This window comes from Bison bison, unplaced genomic scaffold (genome assembly GCF_000754665.1).
Source record: "Bison bison bison isolate TAMUID 2011002044 unplaced genomic scaffold, Bison_UMD1.0 scf7180017864101, whole genome shotgun sequence".
Lineage (NCBI taxonomy): Eukaryota > Metazoa > Chordata > Mammalia > Artiodactyla > Bovidae > Bison > Bison bison.
In genome coordinates this window covers 2,518,203-2,541,357 of record NW_011494673.1, presented here as the reverse complement: position 1 = coordinate 2,541,357, position 23,155 = coordinate 2,518,203, and the positions used below count along the sequence as shown (strand labels likewise).

The window sequence follows — 23,155 nt, the reverse complement described above, 5'->3', positions numbered from 1 at the left end:
CTGAAGCTCAGAGCTTCCAACACCCCAAATGGGATGTGGCTCTGATGGGACTGGAATGCCTGCTGGATGGAAAAGCTACGTGGGCCAGAAACCATGCCCCCAGCCGGCTGATCCCCCTAAGAGTCCCACCCCAAACAAGGGCTCCATGTCAAACCATGAAGCTTTACATGCCTTTGGCTCCTCCTGAAAATTTACCAGCTGCATTCAAGCTCCTTGGAGTTCCTACAGGATATGGAAAGTCTTTAACTCACTGTTTCCCAGGTGTATTTGCCTTGGAGCGTCCCAAGTTCCCCATCTAGAATCCTCAGCCCCATCTTATCTTCTGCCCCACCCAGATTCCTCCTGTCCCTGGGAATCTCCCTTCCCTCAAAGCCCAGCTCAAGGATGACCGTCCCAGCCACGTAGCCCACCAAGTTCTAAGCCCACCTGCAGGGTGGGCCTGGTCATCTTCCCCTGACCCCACAGGGAGCAACTTCATAGGGAAAAGCAATGAGCAAGGGCAGAAAAGAGGCTTGCAACCAAGCCCTGAGTGGAAAACGCAGGCCAGAAAGTGGCGTACTATAAATTATGATACTGTTTTGTTGCTGTTTAAAAAAAAAGAAAAAAATACACCTGTATATCTATACATAGGAAAATGTGAAAAGACATATATCAAATATTAATAGTGATTATCTGGAGTATGGGAGCCGGAAAATTTTCTTCTGTACAGAGTCAGACTGTAAATATCTTAGGCTTGGAGTCATATAACTCTGCAGTTGCTCTAACGCAGCCATAGATCTAAAAGCTATCTAAACCAATGGGAGAGCTGTGTTTTAAAAACAACCTTACAAAAGCAGGTGACTGGTCAAAAGGTCATAATTTGCCAGTTTATGATATGAAGATTGAATATGTGGTTTTTAATTTGTCTATTTTATATTTTTCAGTATTTTTCAAATTTTCCACCATAAACATATTACTTATATAAACTAGGAAGGAAGGAGTGATCAATAAATTGTTCGTTTTGGGGAAGGGAGAGATAAAAATTAGGTATTTGGGATTAAAATACACATACTACTATATAAAAAATAGATAACCAATAAGGACCTACTGTATAGCACAGGAAACTATAATCAATATTTTGTATTAACCTGTAAAGGAAAAGAATATAGACAAATACATGTACATATATGTACAACTGAAGCACTTGGCTGTATACCTGAAGCTAACACAACTCTGTAAATCAACTATATTTCAATAAAACTTTTCTTAAAAAAGCTTGCACTGCGCTGTGAGAGCTTACAGAGCAGCCTCTCCCACACATCTTGGTGGCACAGGAATGGAAACCCCTACGAGGTCCGAGCTGGCCATCTCTGTAGCTCAAGCAGGACTTCCCTGTAGCTCAGATGGTAAAGAACCTGCCTGCAAGGCAGGAGACCAGGGTTTGAGCCCTGGGTTGGGAAGTTCCTCTGGAGAATGGAATGGCAATCCACTCTAGTATTCTTGCCTGGAGAATTCCATGGACAGAGGAGCCTGGCGGGCCACAGCCCATGGGGTCGCAGAGTCGGACACAACTGAGCAACTAATACACACGTGAGGCCTAAGCTGGCCATCTCTAGTGAAATGACCAATGTGCATACCTTTTAATCCAGAAAGTCCCTCTGTTAGAATTTACCCTGTAGGTTCCCACCGAAATAATGCACCGGTGTGGTTCTGTTCTGGACTCTGGAATATGCTGAAAAGAGCCCAAGTCTGGAAGTGACCTATTTGTTCCTCAGTCGTGAACTGAGTAAACCAGTTCCCAGTAAACTGAGGACATCTGAAGTAGGACATCTGAACTACAGGGCACTGCAAATACTATGCAGCAATGTGAAGAAAAGGCAGCTCTGATGTGGAACAATCTCCAAGAGATACATTTTAAATGCAAAAAGGCAAATGGGAGAATATGTATTTTAAAAAGGAAGAAAATACTACATGCATATAATCACTTAGGAACGCTGCTAACTATCTTGGAATGACACAAGAGCCTAGGAACACTGCCTACAGAGGAACCAGGAGGCAGGGGGTGGAGATGGAAGGAAAACTTATTGTCTCCTGTACCTTTTTAATTTGGTTTCCTGTGTAAGAGTCTTCTACTCCAAAAATGTTAAAAGAATGAATAAAGTGGAATTTAACAAAATGAATCACACCAAAAATGACACAGGGGCTTCAGAGGACTCGAGCCAGTCAGAGCAAAGAAAGCTGATCCCGACCCTGTTTCCTCACCTATGGGGAGGAGGGAACCTGTGTGGCAGGCCCACCTCCCCCTGGGAGGCCTGAGAAAGGAGAGGTGTTCGCCCAGCCTGCACAGTGACCAACTCCATCGAGCACACGAGTCCCCACTCCCCCAGTCCCCCTGCTTGCCTGGACGTCCTCACAGCCCCTCCAGTGTCTGCAGAAGGTGGTAATGATGCTAAGGGACTCGGGGCACAGGAAGCCCAGGCCCCTACCTGCCAGTCTCCGGCCTGGTGGAGGCCTTGAGCCCTGTAGAACCGCCAAAGACCCAACACTGCCAGCAACACACCCTCCCAGGTTGGGTTGCCTCTTCTTCCATCTCCACCACCACCCAATGCACCCCGTGAAACACCACGCTGGGCCTGGCACCTACACCCCAGCCCCGGCCCCAGCAGGTGGGAACATCCACCAGGCTCTTCACAAGGAGGGCGCGCTTCTTAACCCCAAGGAGCAAAAGACTAAGAAAGGGGTTCTCGGCCCATGTTTGTGCATCCCAGGGCTCTCCAGTCAACACACAGGAGAACGAGCTTCTTGCCACCTCATATGCAGGCAGTTGCACCCCCAAAACAATGCCAAGCCTTTACTTTCACATCTCCCCTGGCATCTCACAGCCCCCTGAAAGATGGAACAAGCAGGAATTGCCTTTTCCATTATATTTTGGAGAGAATGAGGCTCAGAGAAGCGAAATGACCAGCTGACACTTCAGGCGACAGCAACCACCGCCAGACTGCCTGGCTCACTGCCCTTCACTCTTCCCATACCCCGTCAGGCTCCCGGAACCTCCGCTTCTAAAGACAACCATCCTGCAACACGTGCAGGCTTCACTGCTTCAGCAGCTTCCTGAAGCCCAGCCCCGGTCCCAAGCTCCGGGGCATGCTCATCTGACAAGACAGGAACAGGCCAACCCCCCGTTGTCCTCTCCAGGGAGTCCACACACACATCCCCAAGAGACAAGGGGGACCTGATTCAGCGAGACCAACGTGAGCAGCTTCCAGGACGGGAAGAAATGACCAGGTCCTGCTCGTCTGCCGGCGACCTACCCCTTCTTCAAGTTCGTCACATAAGCGCTCTGGAGGGCGGCTTCCAGGAAGTAGGTGAGCTCGTAGTCGACCGGGTGCGAGCCTTTCAGGTGCCGGGATGTGGTGTTACTTGTGACCTAGCAAGGGGGACACAGAGACAGCGGCTGTCTGCAGGTTCCAAGGCTGAGGGGCTGGGGCCAGGCTCAGCCCAGGCGGGGGCAGCGGCTCCAGCACCTCCCAAGCCCCCAGGCACCTCAGGGACACATAGCTCAGTATTCAGACCAAACGCAACCTGACCTGCTTCCATTTAAAATAAGTCTACAATAGAATACTTTCCAGCAATATTAACTATTCACATGAAATGTTACAGGAGTATCTAAGGGAACACAGAGACTAGCAATGGTTACGGAAGAACCTCAGCATCTTCTATGCTTTAAACTGAGTGGATAGTTTCCTACCCACTAAGTATTATATTGTATGATTTGAAGACAGACTACATGTCATTTTTATTATACTCTGTCAATCTATAATATATTAGACCAATGCTTTATCTAAAATGCTTTGATTTTGTGTATCTTGACAAAGTTTACTACCATATGTAATAAATGTACTGTACTTTATAATAATATATATATAATGTATATAAACTATATAATAATATATAATAATGTAATGTACTTTGATTTTGTGTATCTTGACAAATTTTACTACCATATGTAATAAACGTGTATTTTTGTACTTGGAGAAACTTGCTAAATTTTAAAGTTGTTTGGTTTTAAAGGCATTGATAAGGGATATGTATGAAGTCCATGCTGTCTTTCAAATAAAACACTACCCTTCAGAAAAAATAAATAAATAAAATAAGTCTAAACCATTCTCTGCATGCAAATACCAGATGCCCATAACAGCCTTTCAATGCTGGTTTTATCTGCACTTCAGAGGAAACTGAGGCTCAGAAAGTGCCTGAGAACACAAAGCTGGCTTGAGCCATGATCTCAGACTCAAGTCTGGCCAGCTACACATTCCGGGCTCTGTATTTATTGGTACATTCATTCAACAAGCACTCAAGTGCCTACCAAACTCCAGGCACTGCACTGGCCCTGTCACATACCTCAGAACAGCTGGATGGCTGACCCCGGGTCTCTGGGGAAGCTGAGGAACAACTATATTATTAACTGAGCTGTCACTTAAGCTCAGCTCTGGGAGGGCCTGCCTTCACTATGCCACCTCCCTCTCTGATCCAAGGGGAAAAAAATTAACGAGCCATCCACCTTATTTTTAAAAAACTGACATAGGTTTAAGAAGGATTCTTAGTTCCTCAGAGGTTGGGGCTGGGTCTTAGAAGGCACACCCAGTCTTGCCGAGAATGCACAGGGTTCTACGGCCTGCCCTCCCTGGACCCACATAACCAGTTATCGAGGCCCATCTGTGAGCCCAGAGTCCCCGGGGTGCTGATTCCAGCCCTGAAGACCATTACAGCTCATCGCCTGCATCATCCCCTTTAATGAGTCCAAAGGCCAGGCTTCTACTGAATGGGTGACTTTCTCTTTTTCCTGAATGCTTCCTTCAAACCATATGTAATTCAAATGTGAAGAGCTTCTAAAACACTGCATGTGACCTTGGCAGAGGTCAACTCAAGTCTCCACGTGGACCTGTGCCAGGAAATACACTCGAGTCCTGTTTCTGCAGCTTTAAGAATGGGCCTCTTTCCCACCAGGGGAGCCAGTAAGGGACTCCCAGGGCACCTGAGAGTTGAGAAGAGTGTCTACAAGGACTGGCCTGACTGCGCCCTTCCAAGGGGAATGGGTGGTGGTGATCAGTCACTAAGTCATGTTCAACTCTTTGAGACCCCATGGACTGTAGCCCGCCAGGCTCCTCTGTCTATGGGGGTATTTCCCAGGCAAGAATACTGGAGTGGGTTGTCATTTCCTTCTCCAGGGGATCCTCCTGACCCAGGATCGAATCTGTGTCTCCTGCAGTGGCAGATGGATTCTTTACCACTGAGCCACCCGGGAAAGCCCTCCAAGGGGAGAGGAGTGGGCAAACAGACTAACCTAAGAATCATCTATTAAACAGGGATGCATATAATACCTACTTCATAGAGCTGTTGTGAGGGCTGTCTCAAACAGGGCTGTCAAACTTGGTCATACAAGCTGAGCTCATCAAGGAGTTTGCCGGCTCCCCATAGACAGTGTGGACTCTTCTATTTAGTAAAACTGTTTTCTGGCAGTAAAGAGTCTCATGCTAACAGGATCAGGGTACTATAAGGAGTTTCCAGAGCATCTTAAGGATGGGTGCAGGGCCCTCTTTTCTAATTTGCACAAGCATAACCTATGGGGTTAGTTGGCAAGACTGGAGGGCTGGGTGGTGCACAGATACACATGCTCAGCAGACGGCAGTGATGACGACGGGGTTGTCATTTCCAGCTTACCTTCTCCAGTTCCTGCAGGAACACCTGAGCGATCCAGGAGGCTCTCTCAAAACAGGTGATCACTTCCTCCTCCCTCTCGGTCAGGCGGGGGCGGGAAGCAATGGAGTTGGGCAGGCGTTCCAGGGAGAGGCCTGCAGGAGGAGGGGCGCACTTCGGACCTGCCCTGCTTGAAGGTGGGGGCACCCAACTCCAGCCCCCTCTCAGGCGCCCAGGGTGGTCTCATCTGAGACTCTGGAGCAGCCAGTGGGAGGCAGAGGTCCAGGGAAGCGGGGGAGGGCCTAAAGCAAGAATGGCATTAGCAGCGGCTGGCATCAAGCAGTGGGCAGACAGCAGGCACCCGTGCCCCATGTGGGGAACCACACTGGTGGTACCCGTATGCCCAACTCCTGCCTGGCCTTCCAGGCAGCACTCCACGAAGCAATCCTGACCCCTCCCCAGGCACTCACCACGTCTACATCCTGGAGCGGTTATTTACATCCAACTCTTCTCTCCCCGAGTAGTTCAACTTGAGCAAATGAGTCTCTTTGGACTGTCACAGTGCCACAGTCCTTGCACATGACAGATGCTTGATTACACAGCACTTACACACAGACCTCTTGAGGAACCAACCAATCTCTACCCTGCCTTCGTTACACACTCAGGTCCTATGTGCCTGCAGGGGAATCTGTTTTTGTGTCCCTGGCATTCACTTCCCATTCTTTCAGCAGCAGCACCTCACTTTCCCTTTGAGTGTCCATCCCGCAGCCTCAGCCCCTATCTCACCTCCAGGGCAGGCATGTGATCCAGGCTGACTTATCATCAAGCCCACAGTGATTGGCTAGGGTGTGCACTTGGCCAGGTGGGGCCAAGAGGACCCGATCCCAGAATTCTCACCCCTTCCACTGGGCTTGTTAAGCTGCTAAGAGGTCAGACTGGAATTGTTAGGGAAAGCTGACCTTAAAACGAAGCTACATAACGTGAATGTCATTAACGTGATGCTACACTTGAAAACAGTTAAGATGGTGTATTTTATACATATGTGTCTTCTTGCCAAAATTTAAATATAAGAAAACATAACTCTAAAGTCAAAACAAAAACAAAAATCCCAGAATTATAAGAAAGCAGGAAGAGAAAGCTGTGAAGGAAAACAACTATATTTATATCTGTTGTTGTTTTAAGACAGGAAAAAGATTGACTAAACGCTTAGTCATTAAAAAAAAAAAATGAAGTCTACACAGAGCAGAGATGAGACATGATGGTAAAGGGCAGATTCCTAAAGAGTTTGAACCTGAAGAACTACACCCTGAAACCTTCCAATGTATGCACCAATAAATCACTTCCCCGACTTCTCCCTCAAGGCAGGGGAGGGGTCAAAGTCTGCTTAAATTGTCCTCCTGACATGTGCAACTCACAGTCCTGACTAGAGAGTGCTGTCCTAGATGGTGGTTCTCAGTGGGCAGAACTCAGATCTTTCTCATCTTTGTGCCCACACAGTATGTGACATGTAGTAGTGTTCAAGATGAACTGACGGAAGGAAGGGATAAGAAGAGAATCCTCATCTCTCTGCCTTTGGCCCTAACATCCAACTGATGACCATTTTAACATTTCAAACCTCCTCTCCCCTTCCCCTCTCTTATTTCCTTATTTCGGGCTTTATCTCTTGAGTAGATAAAGAGATAAATTGCCTTCCTGTCACGTTCAGCTCACAGTTCTGCCTCCAGGCTCTCATCCATCCTGCTCATGGCTCCCAGGGTGATCCTTCCAAAACTCTTCTGCTTACAACCCCTCCAAGGGTCCCTGCTGCTATAGTATAAGGTCCAAACTCCTGACTCTCTGTACCACACCCTCCAAGGTTCATCCCTGTCAACTCCCCAGCCTTGTCTCTCACCACACATTATAGATTAAATGTTTGTATCCCCTTGAAAGTTACATGTTGAAAACCTAAAGCCCAAGGTGATGATATGAGGAGGCTGGCCTTGGGGAAGTGATTAAATCCTGAGGCTGGAGCCCTCGTGATAGGGATTAGTGTCTGTAGAGACCCCAGAGAGCTCCCTCATCTGTTCCATCATGTGAGCACACAGCAAGATGTTGGCAGCCTGCAATCTAGTTCAGCAGTAAAGAACCCACCTGCCAATGCAGGAGACACAGGTTTGATGCCCGGGTCACAAAGATCCCCTGGTGAAGAGAATGGCAACCTACCCCAGTGATCTTGCCTGGAGAATCCCATGGACAGAGGAGCTTGGCAGGCTACAATCAGGGGTCTCAAAGAGCCAGACACAACTTAGCAACTAAAAACAATAACAAACAATCTGGAAGAGGGGCCTCACCAGAACCTGATCTTGATTTCAGACTTCCAGCCTCTAGGACTATGAGAAACAAGTGTCTGTGGGGTATAAGCCAGCCAGTCTGTGGTGCTTTGTTCTAAGCCTGAGCTGACTACGGCTCAGACTGCTCCTCTTGCCTGGAATGTAAGGACCCCCCAAAGTCCACCCAAAATTACAGCTCACCTTCTGCCCCACTGAGTGCCACCTCCTCTGTGGAGCCCCTCCTGATACACCCTGGCATAACCAACCATCTCTCCTGGTCTACACTTTACATATTTCAGCCCCACTATTTTTTATACTTATTTATTTGTGCACATGTTTGCTCAGCCAGACTGTAGGCTCCTTAAAGGCATAGACCTCATCACGCTCCCCTTTCTACAACCTGGCGCACAGTAGGCACGATGCAAGCACTGGCTGGCTGAACAAACGACAAGCCCGATCAAGTCTGACAAAGTAGAGTACTCTACAAACAGAAGGTAAGGAATCACTGCTTTTCTTGGCGAGATGTCAACCCATATGGATTCAGTGACCTTGCCCTCTGCCAGGATGGGGTGTGAACTGGTTCAAAGGTTAGGGTGCCTCAGTCTGGGAAACGTTGGGCACAAGCCGTGAAGGCCCTTGCTCAACACAAAGATTCAGTTACCCAGGTCACCAAGTGTCAACATGCCTCTTGCCAAATGACTCATGACCAGGAGAGGACTGAAGGGGGAGGAGGAACAGAGGGTGAGCTGGAGGAGACGCAACAAGAAGGCGGAAGAAGGCAGGTCCCCTGCATCACTGCTAGTGCTGGCCCAGCCTCTCCTCTTGAGACCATGGCCAATGCCCCCAAAGGATGGCGGGACACAGAAATGTTCAGGGCCTGGCCTGGAAGCCAAGCGCAGATGGCTGGAGGGCACAGCCAACTCCAGAAGACACAGAGAGGGTCTGCTTTCACTCATCCTGTGCCCGCCCTCCCCAGCCCGGGCCAGAGATATGCCACTGGTTGGGTTCCCTACTGCCCTACCTCTGGGCCCAGAACTGGGATGGGTGATGCCAGCTGCCTGGCAGGTTCAGGCTGCCAGTTCCAAGACCCTGCTGGGCTGGCCGCAACAAAGCATCTGTCTGTGGGGCTGCCACCTTCCCCAAGCTTCATCCGTTCCTTCAGCGCCTAGCAGGGGCCTCTCCTCTAGGAGAGAATTCTAAACCCATCCTCCTTAGAAGCTCACAGCGAAACCACCTCTTCCCTGAAGGCTTCGGAAGTCTCTCGACTCCAAAACCAGGAGAACGTTTTAGCTGCGTCTCCTCTGCGTGTGCCCTTCCTCTCTGCCCATTTCTGGTTGATCTTTGCACCCAGCGAAAGCAAGACCTGGTGTTCAGTGAGTGGAAGGATGCATAGAGGAATGTGCACGTTCACTCAGGCAGAGTGCAGAGCCTGGTGAAGTTTCTTCCTCTCTAAAAAACAGTTCATGCTGAATTTATAAACAAACCGTAGCATATTTATACAATGGAATACTACTCAGAAATAAACAACACAGATAAATCTCTCAGAACTTATAATTGTGCAGAAGAAGCCTGATATCAAAAAGTACAGGCTGTATGATTTCAGTTATATGTCATTCTAAACAAGAGCAAAATTATTACCTGTATTAATAGAAACTAAGCAATCATTGCCTGGGGTGGGGTTGGGGAAGGGATCAATAGGTAAAGGACCTTAGGGAATTTTCTGGGGTGATAGAAATGTTCTTTGTCTTTACTGGGCTGTTGGTTACATGGGTATCTACATTTGCCAAATTCATCAAATTACACACTCAAGACCTAGGAACTGTATAAAAATATATCTAAAAACAATAAAAATATTCCTCTTTTAAAGGAAGCAATTATGACTAGGGAACTAATGAAGATCAAATTAGAGGGGATATAGTCATTGATGTGGTGGTGTATGAAATAATTTCCAACATACAGAAGACCAAAAAGCTTCCTGGAACTAGCAATGGTTCCTCCTAGTGAGAGTCACAGTCCAATCACTGAGTTCTATCCGTAAAAAAAGGCTTCTTTGTCTTATATTTGCTCTTTGATTCATATGAAAGTCCATTTTCCTGTCTATGAATACCTAATGGGAAATATACCAGGGACTCCAGGCCTTGAGTTTCTTCACCCTCTGCCCTGTGTGTGAGACCATACGAGGTCCAAGGCGGAGACAGGCTGCTCCTGAGCCTGCCCCCAAAGGATCCCAGTGGATCCCAGCCCTGTCAAGTGTCAAGAAGCCAGGGGCTACCAGCAAGCATTGGGTACCACCTCCTGAATTTCCACTAGCAGAGGGGTCTTTCTGTGAAAACACCCTGTCCTATGAGAGAGGGGAGTTCCTCTTTCAAGAACTCTTGCTTTTTCAAGAACTCCAAACTTTCCGTTTGAAGGCAAACTGACCCTGGCACAGCCCTGGGCTCAACACACAGACTGGCCCTGGCCTCATCAGTCTGAATGACTCATCCCATCCTGGACAGCAGTTCTTCCAAGAAGCCCCGCCCTTGGAGCCTGGGGTTCTGGACGTGGAGATGGAGAACGCGATGCTCCCTCTATAGTGGAACTTTCCAGATATGTGGAGCCCTCCCTCCTGCCTACCCAGCTGGTCAAAGAGTACAGGGCACGCAAGAAGGGTACACCCTACGGAGGTGGAGGATGGGAGAGAGGAAGACATGCAAGTGACTGCTTCAGCCCTGAGAGAGGAAGCCGCAAGGCCAGGTTGGGAAGAACCCTTATAAATCACACTCAAAAGCGGACAGCTGTGGGAATACAAAATGGTACAGCTTGGTCATTCCCCAAAAGATTAAAAACAGAATTACCATATGATCCAGCAACTTTACTTCTGGGTATACACACAAAAGAATTGAAAAAAAGGTCTAGAAGACATATGTGTGCACTTATGATCATAGCAACAGTATTCACAATAGCAAAAAGACAGAGGCAACCCAAGTGTCTATTGATGGATAGACAAAGAAAATGTAAGATATATATACAGTGGGATATTATTCAGCCTTAAAAAAAGGAAATCCTGCCATATGCAACAACACAGATGAACCTTAAGGATATCATGCTAAGTGAAATAAGCCAGTCACAGAAGACAGAGTCTGTATGATTCCACTTCTACGAGGGACCTAGAGTAGTCAAATCAGAGACGGAAAGTAGAATGGGGACTGCAAGGGGCTGGGGGAGGGGAACGGAAAACTGTTTACTGGACACAGAGTTTCAATTTTGCAAGATAAAGTGTTCTGGGGATTGGTTGCACAACATCATGAATGTACTTAACACTACTGAACTGTACACTTAAAAATGGTTCAGATAATAAATTTTATGTGTATTTTACTGCAGCTGAAAGATTTTTAATGGTTAAGATGCTAAATTTTATATTTTACCAATTGAAAAAATTTAAGAAAAGAAGAGCAGACAATTTGACTTGTATCAAAGTCTCTGAAAAGTGCATATACTTTGACTTCACTCTACTTCTAGAAATTTATCCTTAAAAAAATAATGTATGCAAAAAAATTAAAAATTTAGCTTTAAATATATCCAGTATAGCACTGTTATAATGGCAAAAAAAAAAAAAAAGGAGAGAGAGGCTTAACCTACAGGTTCAATAACAGGAGATAAGTTTGCTAAACTGCAATAGATTCTTGCAATGAAATGCTATGATGCTACTTTAATGTACACACATACTAGAAACTAGTTCATAAAATATTAACTTCAAAAAACAAGTTAAAAAATACATGAATGTATGAACTTATTTCTCTTTAAAACATATAAACCTACAGGAAAAAAAGACTGGAAGAATATACCCCAAAATATTTGCAGAGATGTAAGTCTCAGTTTCCCCAAACACAAAATAAGATCGCTAACAGTGTCCACCTCATAGGTTGGCTGTGAACATTAAGTTTGATGATATACTGAAAAACAGAGCTTGTGCTCTCAGAAAACATTTCAAGTAATGCTCAAAATCATCTCTTAGGCAGGGGTTTAGCCCTTCCCAAGAATGACAAATGGGAAATCTAACTCAGGGAGAAGAGATTCCCTCCAACACCTCCACTCTAAGTGCCAGCCAGACCCAGGTCTTCCGGCTTCAACACCATCTGTCCTCTCAGCCCAGATTCCACACGTCTTTCCTTACTTACCCTCGATGACCCACCAGGGGTTCCCAAATCTCAGGCTTCTGGCCACCCATGGGGTCCTGCCTTTCACATGTGTATCTAACGGCTGAATGACAGCTGTCTACCCTGGCACAGCTGGGCCATAGTGTCAGTGCTGGTTTCTCAAATGCACCCCTCAGTGTCCTGTCCAATTTCACACCCCCACCAACTACTCTCGGGGGTGGCCTCCAACGATGGAGGAACGGGCCACGAGGAGACGATGCAGGGAGACCACACCAACTCCTTCACTTCCAGCTCCACGGTCTCCCTTCTGTGAGTCCGCCCACCTTCCTGTCCTGTTCTTTTTTTTTTCCTGTCCTGTTCTGTATCTCTCCACCCAGGCAGGACCTCGGTAAAGGCTTGGTGAGCACACAATGAACACACCAGCCCCTTGCAAGACGCCCAGACTGCTCATTCCTCTCCATCTGCAGGCCAGCCTCTCACTCCAGGGCTCACAGTCTGGGGCCAGGGCTGACCTGCTTTCCCACAAGGCAGATGGCCCACGCCCCTTTGAGAAGGAAGCCAAAATAAACAGCTAATTCCTGCCATACCAGGACTAAAAAAACCCCCCAAACCAAATATCCCACCATATCCTGCCCTAGGAGCTGCCTGGTGTTCTTTCATTTTTTTCAGTTTTACTAAACCCATAAAATTGTATTCTTGCCTGGAAAAAAATCCCATGGTTTGAGAAGCCTAGCAGGCTACAGTCTTTGGAACCCTACTGAGTGATTGTGCATGCACACATAAATGGTTAATTTTTTTAAAAAGGACACGTGTGCATAAGCTTGAGCTTACACACACACACACACACACACAAATAAAGCCATAAAGTCCCAGGAGACAGTAGAAGAGCTGGCAGTTTCAGAGACTGAATGAACAGAAAAAAAATCTTGAGGGGTGAGGAAAAGATAATTTCTCACAGCTACTTAATGTTTCTTACATTTTTACTTTTAAATTTTCACAGCACTTTCACAATTTAGCATCATACTGCAGTATTCTGGGTGAACCAGGGCCCTCTCCCTCCACGGCCAGGCCATCCTTTCATTGGTCGGCCAGCAGATATACCTCCCAGGGTAGCCTCCCTGGTGCTGGGCTGCGGGCAAGAGGCAAAGGGACTGGCTTGGCTAAAGCACAAGGCACCTCTGGCTTTCAAGGGGCCCACAAGCCCCAAACTAGGTAGCTATGACTACGTCTGTAGGGCTCAGGGCAGGACACACGGCCGCAGAAATGGGGGGTCATTACCACACTGAGCAAGGGCCAGAGAACAGGAAGCAACACAGGTTGGAGGAGAGAAGGGAGCTCTTTGCCAAAGAACTGCTGAGAGGTGGACAGCGGCACTGGGGCTTTCGGGGCTGAACTGGGTAAGGCTCAAGATGTCAGAAGAACAGGCATTGAAGCATCATGCATGTCCGTGAGAACTGGGGATACCCTTAGAACTCAGATCAACAGAAAAGACGACAGTTTGTTATGTGGATCCACAATGGCCTTGCCTAGACTACTCCAGATGGACCCAGACAGCGTGCTGGCCAACAGATGAGCCCAATTTTACGGGAAACAGGCTGTGCCACACCTCATGGTATGGCCACGTAGGGCCAAAGTTCTGGAACACCAGCAAAAGGGATACCACAAGCCTTCCTGCCGGCTCTTGATGGCCCCTTATTTCCCAGTCCCTCCAGCATACCCTCTTAGTTCCAGAAAGGTATAACTATACCCTACTCCAAATACATCACTTCCATTTCCCCAGGGCCTCCCTCTGGATTTTTCCTTTACCTGGAAGGTACCTCTTCCATCCATCTGCAGCTGATCCATCCTAAAGTTCAGCCTCACCTGCCAGCTCACCTGGGAAGGCCCCACAACTTGCTAGGTCTCACTCACTTCCCTCTCTGGAACAGAGTGGATCAAACAAGTTCTCCCTGGACATCAGTGATTCTCCTACTTGGAGATGGGCAGCTGAGGAGCTGTAGCCCCCAAGAGGATTCAAAGACTGACCCTCCCACCCCCGCCAAGATGTTAAGGCAGAGCAGCCCACAGAACTGGGGGCAGCCATGTGGCCAGGACACCATGGCCAGGCAGCAAGTCTGGCATCCTGCCCAGCAGGCCATGGGAGTAAGCTACAGACCAGCCACCACTGGGTGTTCCCGTTTCCTGCTTTTCCCAAATGGTGGACTTCACGGACACTACAGCCTGCTGATGCACAGGCGGGGCCGGAAAGAGTGGCACTAGGTGGCTTATGACTCATCAGCGCTGGGATGGCCCTGCATGCTGCGGGCCTCTTCCAGAGCAGCTGCTTCTCCCGGGGCACAGCACACCAGCAGTGGGCTTTGCTCCCCTCCCTGCCACTCCTCTGAGAGGAGGGACCCGAGTTGTCCATCATGGCACCCCCACCAGGCACTTGCTGGATCAACTGCTGGCAAATTTTACTCTCTCCAGTGGGAGCTGGGCCAGGGGTACAATGACAAGACACCAGACCCCTGGCAGGAGAAGCAAACTGACCTCTAACTGGGGAGACTGGGCCAAGGTCCAAATGAGCTTGACAGAGGGAGCGAATGCTGTATTCTGCAGCTACAATCAGGGGGATCTCCTGGTGGAGGAGGCACCTGAACTGTGTCTGGAAGGAAGTGTTGGTGCTACCTACACGTAGAGGAACAAAAATGGGGTTGGTTGGCGAGGACAGTGGCCCAAGAAAAGGTGAAGGGACAGAACTTTCTAGATCATGTTGAGCACCAGGAGTGACCTCATTTACCAGAAACATGTGGTCCAGGAAGGGAAGGGAGAAGAGGGAGAGAAGACTGGGAGTGTTGAAGAAATGACCCTCTATCCTCAAGGGGCTTCAAGTTTCGTAGGAAGACAGGCTGACAGCCACAAGCACACAGAATCAAACCAGCAGGGCTCTGCAAAGATGGGCAGTACTAAGGACAGGTCTTCTGAGAAGGGCCTTGACACCAAATTATCCTAGATTGTCTTTAATGCAAAGTAAATGGAAGATGTTTCCCCCAAACCAATCAGAACGGTATCAAAAGGAGGTATCTATTCATGCACCTCTGTGTTCACTGCAGCACTGTTCACAATAGCCAAGACATGGAGACAACCTAAATGCCCATCACAGATGAATGGATAAGGAAGATGCGGAACATACATATTAATATGATGGAATATTAGTCAGCCATGGGAGCTTGGAAGACAACCACTGGCCACCAGTCCAAGCTCTGCTACTCACAGGCTGCACAATTGTGGACAAGCCTCAGTTTCTGCATCCAAAGAGTGAGCATAAAAACTCCCTTTCATTCTAGAGATGAACTAAAGGTCAATCCACCAGCCAACGAATGTTTATTAAAAGAGAGTTCCAGGACATTGTTTCTCAAACTGTAAGGTATATACACATCACCTGGGGATGCTGTTAAAGATGCAGATTCTGATTCAGTACATCTGGTGTGGGGCCTGAGTCTACACTTCCAATTTGGGTGGTGCATGTGATAATCCTGCCCCCGCTCCGCGCTCTGCCCCCATCATACTCTCAGGGTCCAGAGCGGGAGGGCCCACACCTCACGTTTCTGGGTATACCACAAAGTCAGATAACCAGAGGAGCTTGGAAGACTGGGGGATGAGGGGCCAATTGGGGGACTGCGACAGGCAGGGACAGGGCCCTCAGCTCCATCCGGGGCCAGCCCGGGACTTGGGAGCAGCTGGCCACAAGATAGGCTTATTTCTGTGTGGCAGACCCATCAACCCGGCAGCCAGAAGGAGCTGGAGGAACTGGGGAGAGGCAGTCCTTCCTTAAAGCCAGAGGCTTTGACAGAGCCCAACCTTGTCCCGGGGGCCCATGTGAGGCCCTAAAATCCAGTCCTCTGCTTCTGGCAGGATCGGGTCAGTCTGATCCCAGGTGTGATGTTGGGGAACAGTTCATTCAGACAGGGAAGTGAAGCTGTTTTATTTTTCTATCTTAGTGAAAAGTTTGTAGTTTTCATATTGTTTCTGATCAAATTTGACATAGACAATACTTTTTTCCCTTAGAGGGGTTGGAGGGTCATATATCTTCCTGTCCCCCACTCCATGCAATATACATGCATGTGCACCTAAGGTTTCTTCACTTCAAGCAAGAGAAACCCACAACTGCTTCAACTGCTCCCCTCTCTCGAGCTCCTGGGACGATGTCTGAAGCTCTCCCTGAGAATCAGAAAGAATCTTCTGTTCTCATCCATGTCTCCCCAACTTCAGAGCAAGGTCAAGTCCTGGTGAGTGACCTCCCAGAGGACACACTGCCAAGTCCCTCTGCTTTGAAGGGGAAAGCAGGTGAGTTGAGTGTGTTTTTATGTCTCTTATGAGTGAAGAGACCCAGAGCCTGCTCTTGAGAAACCCACACTTACAGTCCCACTGAGCCTCCAGGCAGGGTGCTCAGGCCCCTCCCACTACGACACACGGCCTCACCCCCTTCCCTCCAGCCAGGTGGGCTGCAGAACCCAACTCCCTGCCCCACAAGAAGGGACCAGGTGGAACCACAGAGCAGACTCCAATGCAAGACGGTACAGAAGCTCAGCTGTAATGGCTTGGTCAGGCAGGGTACTGGGGAGCAGGTATGTCAGGCTTTCGCAGGAGGCCACCCAACATCTGCCGACAAAGGCTGAAAAGAGCAGCCTGGAGGGAGGGCATTCTGGTTCACACACAAGCGAACTGATGTCCAGGTCAGTTGTTTAACTTCCGCCAGCCTTTTTCATCTGTTACCTGAGAACTGACCTACATCATTTCCGTGATTCCTTCCAGTCTAGGACTCTGAGCAGCACCATCACAGAGTGTTTATGAGCTCTGGCTGCCTGGGTTCAAATCCTGATTCTGCCAATTCCAGGGACATCCACAAGGGTCCCTTCTCCTCTTTGCTTGTAACTCCTGGTCTAGAACATACGAATGAAGAGAACACCTACTCAGCGGGTTACTGTGTAGACTGAAGGAGGGCATACCTGCCGTGGAGTGAGGGTTTAATAAATAAATACTGTTGTTTGTTGAACTCTGAGGCATGCTGCTGCCACCATTCTACTTACAGACTGAATGTTTGTGGGCCCCCAAGTTCATCCATTGGAGCTCTAACCGAAATTGGATGGTATCTGGAGATGGTGTCTTTGGGAGGTAACTAGGGTTAGATGAGGTCATGAGGGTGGGGGCTTGATGATGGGATTAGAGGTTTTATAAGAAGGTGAAGAGATCTCTCCAGGAGCCCACAGGGAGGAGAGGTCACGTGAGGACACATCGAGAAGGCAGCCACCCGCCATCCAAGGAGTGAGCCCCTACCAGACACCAACGCTGCTGGTACACGGATCTTGGACCTCACAGCCTCCAGAACTGTGACAAATTCCTATTATTTAAGCCACCCAGTCTATGACATTTTGTTGGGGCTTCCCAGGTGGCTCAGTGGTAAAGAATCTGCCTGCAATGCAGGAGACTCAAGAAACAATAGCTCGATCCCTGGGTCAGGAAGATCCCCAGGAGGAGGAACCCACTCCAGTCATTCTTCCCTAGAAAAGCCCATGGACAGAGGAGCTTGGTGGGATACAGTCTATGGGGTCGCAAAAGGGTCAGACATGACTGAGCATGAGTCAATGACATTTTGCTCTGGCAGCCTGGCAGACTAACACAAGCCCCATGCTCACAAATGGAGTCAGGACCAATGATGAGCCGTCCCCACCCCCTACGCTCTGCTGCAGAACCCTGCTGGATCCCCTAGACCCAGGAGAACCAACACCATGCACACTCTGGAGGCCACGTGCAATCTCAAGCACACACAGGGTCAGGTGAACCTCAGCATGCCAAGCAGCAGGGTACAGGCACCGCAACAGCACAGAGGGGGCAGGCAGAGAGGAGGCAGGCAAGCACAAGGCCACGTGCAGTCAGTGGGGGCTGGGAGCCAGCACAGCCAGATGATCGAGCAGCCCACGCCGGGGACACCCGGCTCCTTACCTCCCCTGCAGCACCTCTGACCACCGGGCCTGTGTTCCCCCAAGAAGCTGGAGGCGTGCTGGAAAGAGTAGAAAGCAGGAGACAGGGAGCAGTAGGTACCGAGCCAGGTCTACAGGAAAAAGTGCCGGAAAGGAGCCCTGCGGAAGGGTGTTAGGTTTGGGGAGTTGGTGGCAGAGGTGGTTTTCAAATGCCAAATGAAGATCAACCCCCCCAAGACCCCCCCAGCCTGTGCCAGGGGTGCAGAGAAAGGGACAAGACAGCAATGGGAGAAGACCCCACACTGGACCATCCGAGATGGGCACCTGCTTCTCACAGCCTGGTACTGGTCTGTCTTGGGTGAAAATCTCAGCAATTTCCCAGGAGGGCATTAACAGTCTCTCAATGGTGAAAGGGACCCAGGGACTCAGGGGTGGACGAACAGCTCTCAAAGAAGGCCATGCCCTGCTCAGACTAGTCAGTCCTCTGGGACCCAAAGGAGACAGAAGACTGGGAGTGGGGAATCATAGTCCAAAGCCAACATCACACGAGGTGGAGGTTCCAATCCTGGTTCCACCACAGATCTCTGGGTAACTCTAGGCGAGGTACCTTCCCTCTCTAGGCCTCAGTTTCCCTGTATATAAGATGGCAGAATGTCCCTGTCTACAATAGAAAAGAAGGTGACAAATACTCTGCCACTACCAGGCACCAAATCCCCACAGGGCCACATGTGTTTCTAGACTCTGGGGGTTGGTTTGTGCTGGAATAAAAAGACTGACCATCCAAGAATCCTGGTAACAGTCTGGACGGACAGGTTCCTGCGACCCTCACTGCCACCAAGAGCCATTGCCCAGGCTCTATGATCCCAGGGTTCAAGGGTCCAGCGAAGAAGGAGCTTGCAGTGCAAAGTCTGGGGCAGGGCTTTCACGACCATGTAACGCCTACAAGCTCAGGTCAAGGGCACTCTTTCCCCACGTGAGAATACACAACCCCCATCATGAAATTCCTACGTTACTAAGCCCATGTGCCTAGCTCCCCACCAGAACACTACTCACCCTGGGAGGTGGCTCTGACCGGCCCATCACAGGATCCCAGCACCACCCCCCTGGGCCACTCACAGGAGAGCAGCAGATATCTGAGCAATTCCAGGTTTCTCTGCCATCAAGCACCTGACCTGTAGCCAACATCAATACTGGTGCCAGCCTGACGACAGGTGGCACATTTCTTAAGCCTTTCCCAACCTGGTTACACAACTGATTCCTCTTGTTCATGGTAACCCTGTGAGAGCAGGTTATTACGACTCTGTCTTATAGATAAATCAACTGAGGCCAAGAAAGGTGAAGAGCTATATGCCCAAGGGCACACAGTTGGGTTCCTATCTGTCAACAGAGTGAGGGCGGGATACCCAAGCCTTCTAACCTGACATTCAGCCCATACCTGCAGTCAGCCAGAGGTGTGGCTGGTTACCCTGGCAACCACCTGGCCGGTCAGTGCTCCAGGGACGTGGGGGTCAGAGTGTAATGACCTGGGCACAGTGAAGGGGAGCCCCGGCTGGCGCCCACACCTACCTTTAATGACAAAGGCCTCTGCCAGCAGCCGCATCTGATACAGGGGCTTGTTCTCCATGGACATGTCATCAATGCCGGCCCGCGCGTACATGCTGATGGCATCTCGATAGGAGCCTTCCACGTAATGCAGCTTGCCCAGGATCAGCATGGCCTCACACAGATACTGCGGCTGAAAGGACAAGGCCCACATCAACGGGTTCCTGCCGCAAAGCCCCTGGCCCACCCCACCAGGTACCCAGGGATGAACACTCCCCGCTCTGAGCCATAATGGTTTGCCTAAGACCCTGCTCAGAACACCTCTCCTCTTCCAGGAAGCCTTCCCACCCCTCAAGTACACGTGGACAGCTCCCCTCTCTGCACACCTGTGGTCCCTGGCCTACACTGTGGCTCTTGGTGATATCTTCACACGAGTCCCTAAAAGTGTTGTGTGTGTGTGTGTGTGTGTGTGTGTGTCTTATGCTGCCAACTAGACTGCAAGTGGCTTACAGACTGGGCCCTGATTCCTTTCTACTGAAGCTCCCAGAAGCCCCAGAAGCTTCACCCAAGGCAGGCACTGGCACTCAGTTCAGGCACTTGCTTTTAATACAAGCAGGGAGTCAGAGACCCAGTCAAGTTTCGTGGGGCCTAGTTCAGTTCAGTTCAGTCACTCAGTTGTGTCCGACTCTCTGCGACCCCATGAATCACAGCACGCCAGGCCTCCCTGTCCATTGCCAACTCCCGGAGTTCACTCAAACTCATGTCCATCGAGTCGGTGATCCCATCCAGCCATCTCATCCTCTGTCGTCCCCTTCTCCTCCTGCCCCCAATTCCTCCCAGCATCAGAGTCTTTTCCAATGAGTCAACTCTTCGCATGAGGTGGCCAAAGTACTGGAGTTTCAGCTTTAGCATCATTCCTTCCAAAGAAATCCCAGGGCCAATCTCCTTTAGAATAGACTGGTTGGATCTCCTTGCAGTCCAGGGGGCCTAAAGCTTATATAATTGTGGGTCCTCTCTCTATATATATATGTGTGCGTGCTAAGTCACTTCAGTCGTGTCTGACTCTTTGTGACCCTATGAAGTGTAGCCCTCCAGGCTCCTCTGTCCATGGGGATTCTCCAGGCAAGAATACTGGAGTGGATTGCCATGCCCTCCTCCAGGGGGTCTTCCCAACCCAGGGATCGAACCTGCATCTTTTACATCTCCTGCACTGGCAGGTGGGTTCTTCACCACAAGTGCTACCTGGAAAGCCCCATCTACACAGATAGATAGATAGATGCATATATGTATATTTAACCAGGTGAAAGGCCTTGGAAAGAGTCCTGCAGGTGAGGGGCCTGAAGCTGAAACCCTCACCCACAGCAGCAGGACCCCTGCAGGGAGACGGCCACAGCCACAAACGTGGCCAGAAGACAGGAGAGTGAAGGCCTGTGAGGCCACCACCACCCTTATCTTATCAGAATCCAGTGCCTGCACGCAAGCCTGTTTTCTTTCCCCTACTTGATCAAGTACTGCTTACACTCAGATCTCCGCCCCATATGAGCACTCTTGGGAACTCCCTCAGGACCCGAGCAGGTCTGGTCAGCCCTGCTTGAGAGTCCTGGCCTTGGAAGTGGGCCCAGACTATTCTAAAATCTTCCACCTTCTGAGGCCATTGTTGGCAGCCCTCCGCCTCCACGTCTGTGCTCAGCCAGCCCACCACCCCTTTGGCCAGGTTCTGGGCACCACCCCCCCCACAGAGCACCAGTTCTGTCCACGAAGCTCCGGGGAGATGCAGTCCTGGTCCCCACTCCCGGCCTCTGTCACCAACAGGAAGGTGTTGCCCTTGACCCCCTGTAGGGAGATCAGAGTCTCGGGTACTCACAACCCCAGGGGAAGCACCCACCACTCCTCACCACCTACTGCCTTCTCAGAAGCCAACAGAGGGAAGTGGAACACGGCAGAGCCCCAATCCCCTCCCTCACTGGTCCAATACACGTTCTTCCGTTGCTGCTGCTCACACAAGCCCCATCTGTAACAGTCTTCCCTTCCCCTCAGTCTATGCAGATCCTCCACTCTTCTTCGGGGCCTTGCTCAGGCCCACCTCCTCCTAGAAGCCTCCCTGGCTACCAGAGAGCTCCCTTCTGCTGACCTCCCACAATGTCTCCACCAAGCAGACCCATTGGGCCCCCTGCATGCCTGACCTGCTAACTACAGACCTGCTCAAAGGCTGAATTTTTCAAGGGGATTTGCTAGTCTCCCCCAATAGGTCACCTCTGCCCTGGGTCAGGGCCACAGATCACACACCTTCTGGAGGCGCATTTCCTCCCTGCTCTGTCCTGGATTTCCCCATTGCTGAGGGCAAGATAATAACAGCCACCCATCACCTCCCGTCACAGCGAAGCCAAGAGCATAAGCAGACGAAGTCCAGAAAAGAGCTTTGAACTTCTCTCTAGAAAGGAGCTACATAAACACAGGCCATGAGTAATTATTATTATTATTCTGTTCTCCTGTAAAGAAGGAAAAGGGCAGCTAAGCTCAGGACATGCTTCAGGGCGAGATGACACGGTGTAGCTTGGAGTGGTTCCTGGTAAACCAATAACAGTTTACAACAGAGCTTCCCCCAAGCTGGTGGAAAATTAAGGACGATGCGGTGAATGTTTTATAAAGTTAAAGTCATGCTAGTTAAAAAGCTGCCTTTAATTCTTAAGAATTAAGAAGGGCATAATTCTTAAGCATATCTGTCTTGTGTTTTGATGTTAAGATGTTTGTTCTTTTATGCATCGATAGTAACAGAAAATGGAATGGTTCTGCTGTTGTGCTTGGGGGCTTTGTGAATGTCCTTTCCTGGCAGAATTAAAAGTTGGCTATGCTCTTTGGGACCCATGCCTTTGAATTTGAACCTGGCTTGTCAATTCAACAGTGTGGGAACCACAGAGCCTCAGCCCCGTGGAAGGATGCTCTGCAAGAAGCCACTGGGTCTGGGGGACAGTCCTTCGACTGGACAGATCAGGGCTGTCACCGAGCCTTTTTGTGCCTCACTGTCTGTCAATAAACAGGGAAGAGTGACCTCATGTGTACACTCAGGTAAGAAGAAGAGGTGAGGAAATACTTCACAGATGCCAAATGAGATCTCTAACAGCAGGAGCCGCAACATAGCCACCCACATTAGTCCCAGTTTCTCAGTTCAGTTCAGTTCAGTCGCTCAGTCGTGTCCGACTCTTTGCGACCCCATGAATCGCAGCACGCCAGGCCTCCCTGTCCATCACCAACTCCTGGAGTTCACTCAGACTCATGTCCATCGAGTCATGATGCCATCCAGCCATCTCATCCTCTGTTGCCCCCTTCTCCTCCTGCCCCCAATCCCTCCCAGCATCAGAGTCTTTTCCAATGAGTCAACTCTTTGCGTGAAGTGGCCAAAGTACTGGAGTTTCAGCTTTAGCATCATTCGTTCCAAAGAAATCCCAGGGCTGATCTCCTTCAGAATGGACTGGTTGGCTCTCCTTGCAGTCCAAGGGACTCTCAAGAGTCTTCTCCAACACCACAGTTC

General features: G+C 49.6%; 1 protein-coding gene across 1 annotated transcript in view; it reads right to left on the bottom strand.

Moving 5' to 3' along the window:
• The window catches only part of TTC7A (tetratricopeptide repeat domain 7A), a 123,021-nt gene that overhangs the window by 86,257 nt on the left and 13,609 nt on the right, over positions 1-23,155 (bottom strand). The window contains exons 3-5 of the mRNA XM_010838655.1: positions 19,651-19,819; positions 5,701-5,831; positions 3,291-3,406 (exon numbers count right to left, since the gene is read on the bottom strand). Of these exons, the coding sequence (XP_010836957.1) occupies positions 3,291-3,406; positions 5,701-5,831; positions 19,651-19,819 (416 nt within the window). The remainder of the gene's footprint in view (positions 1-3,290; positions 3,407-5,700; positions 5,832-19,650; positions 19,820-23,155) is intronic.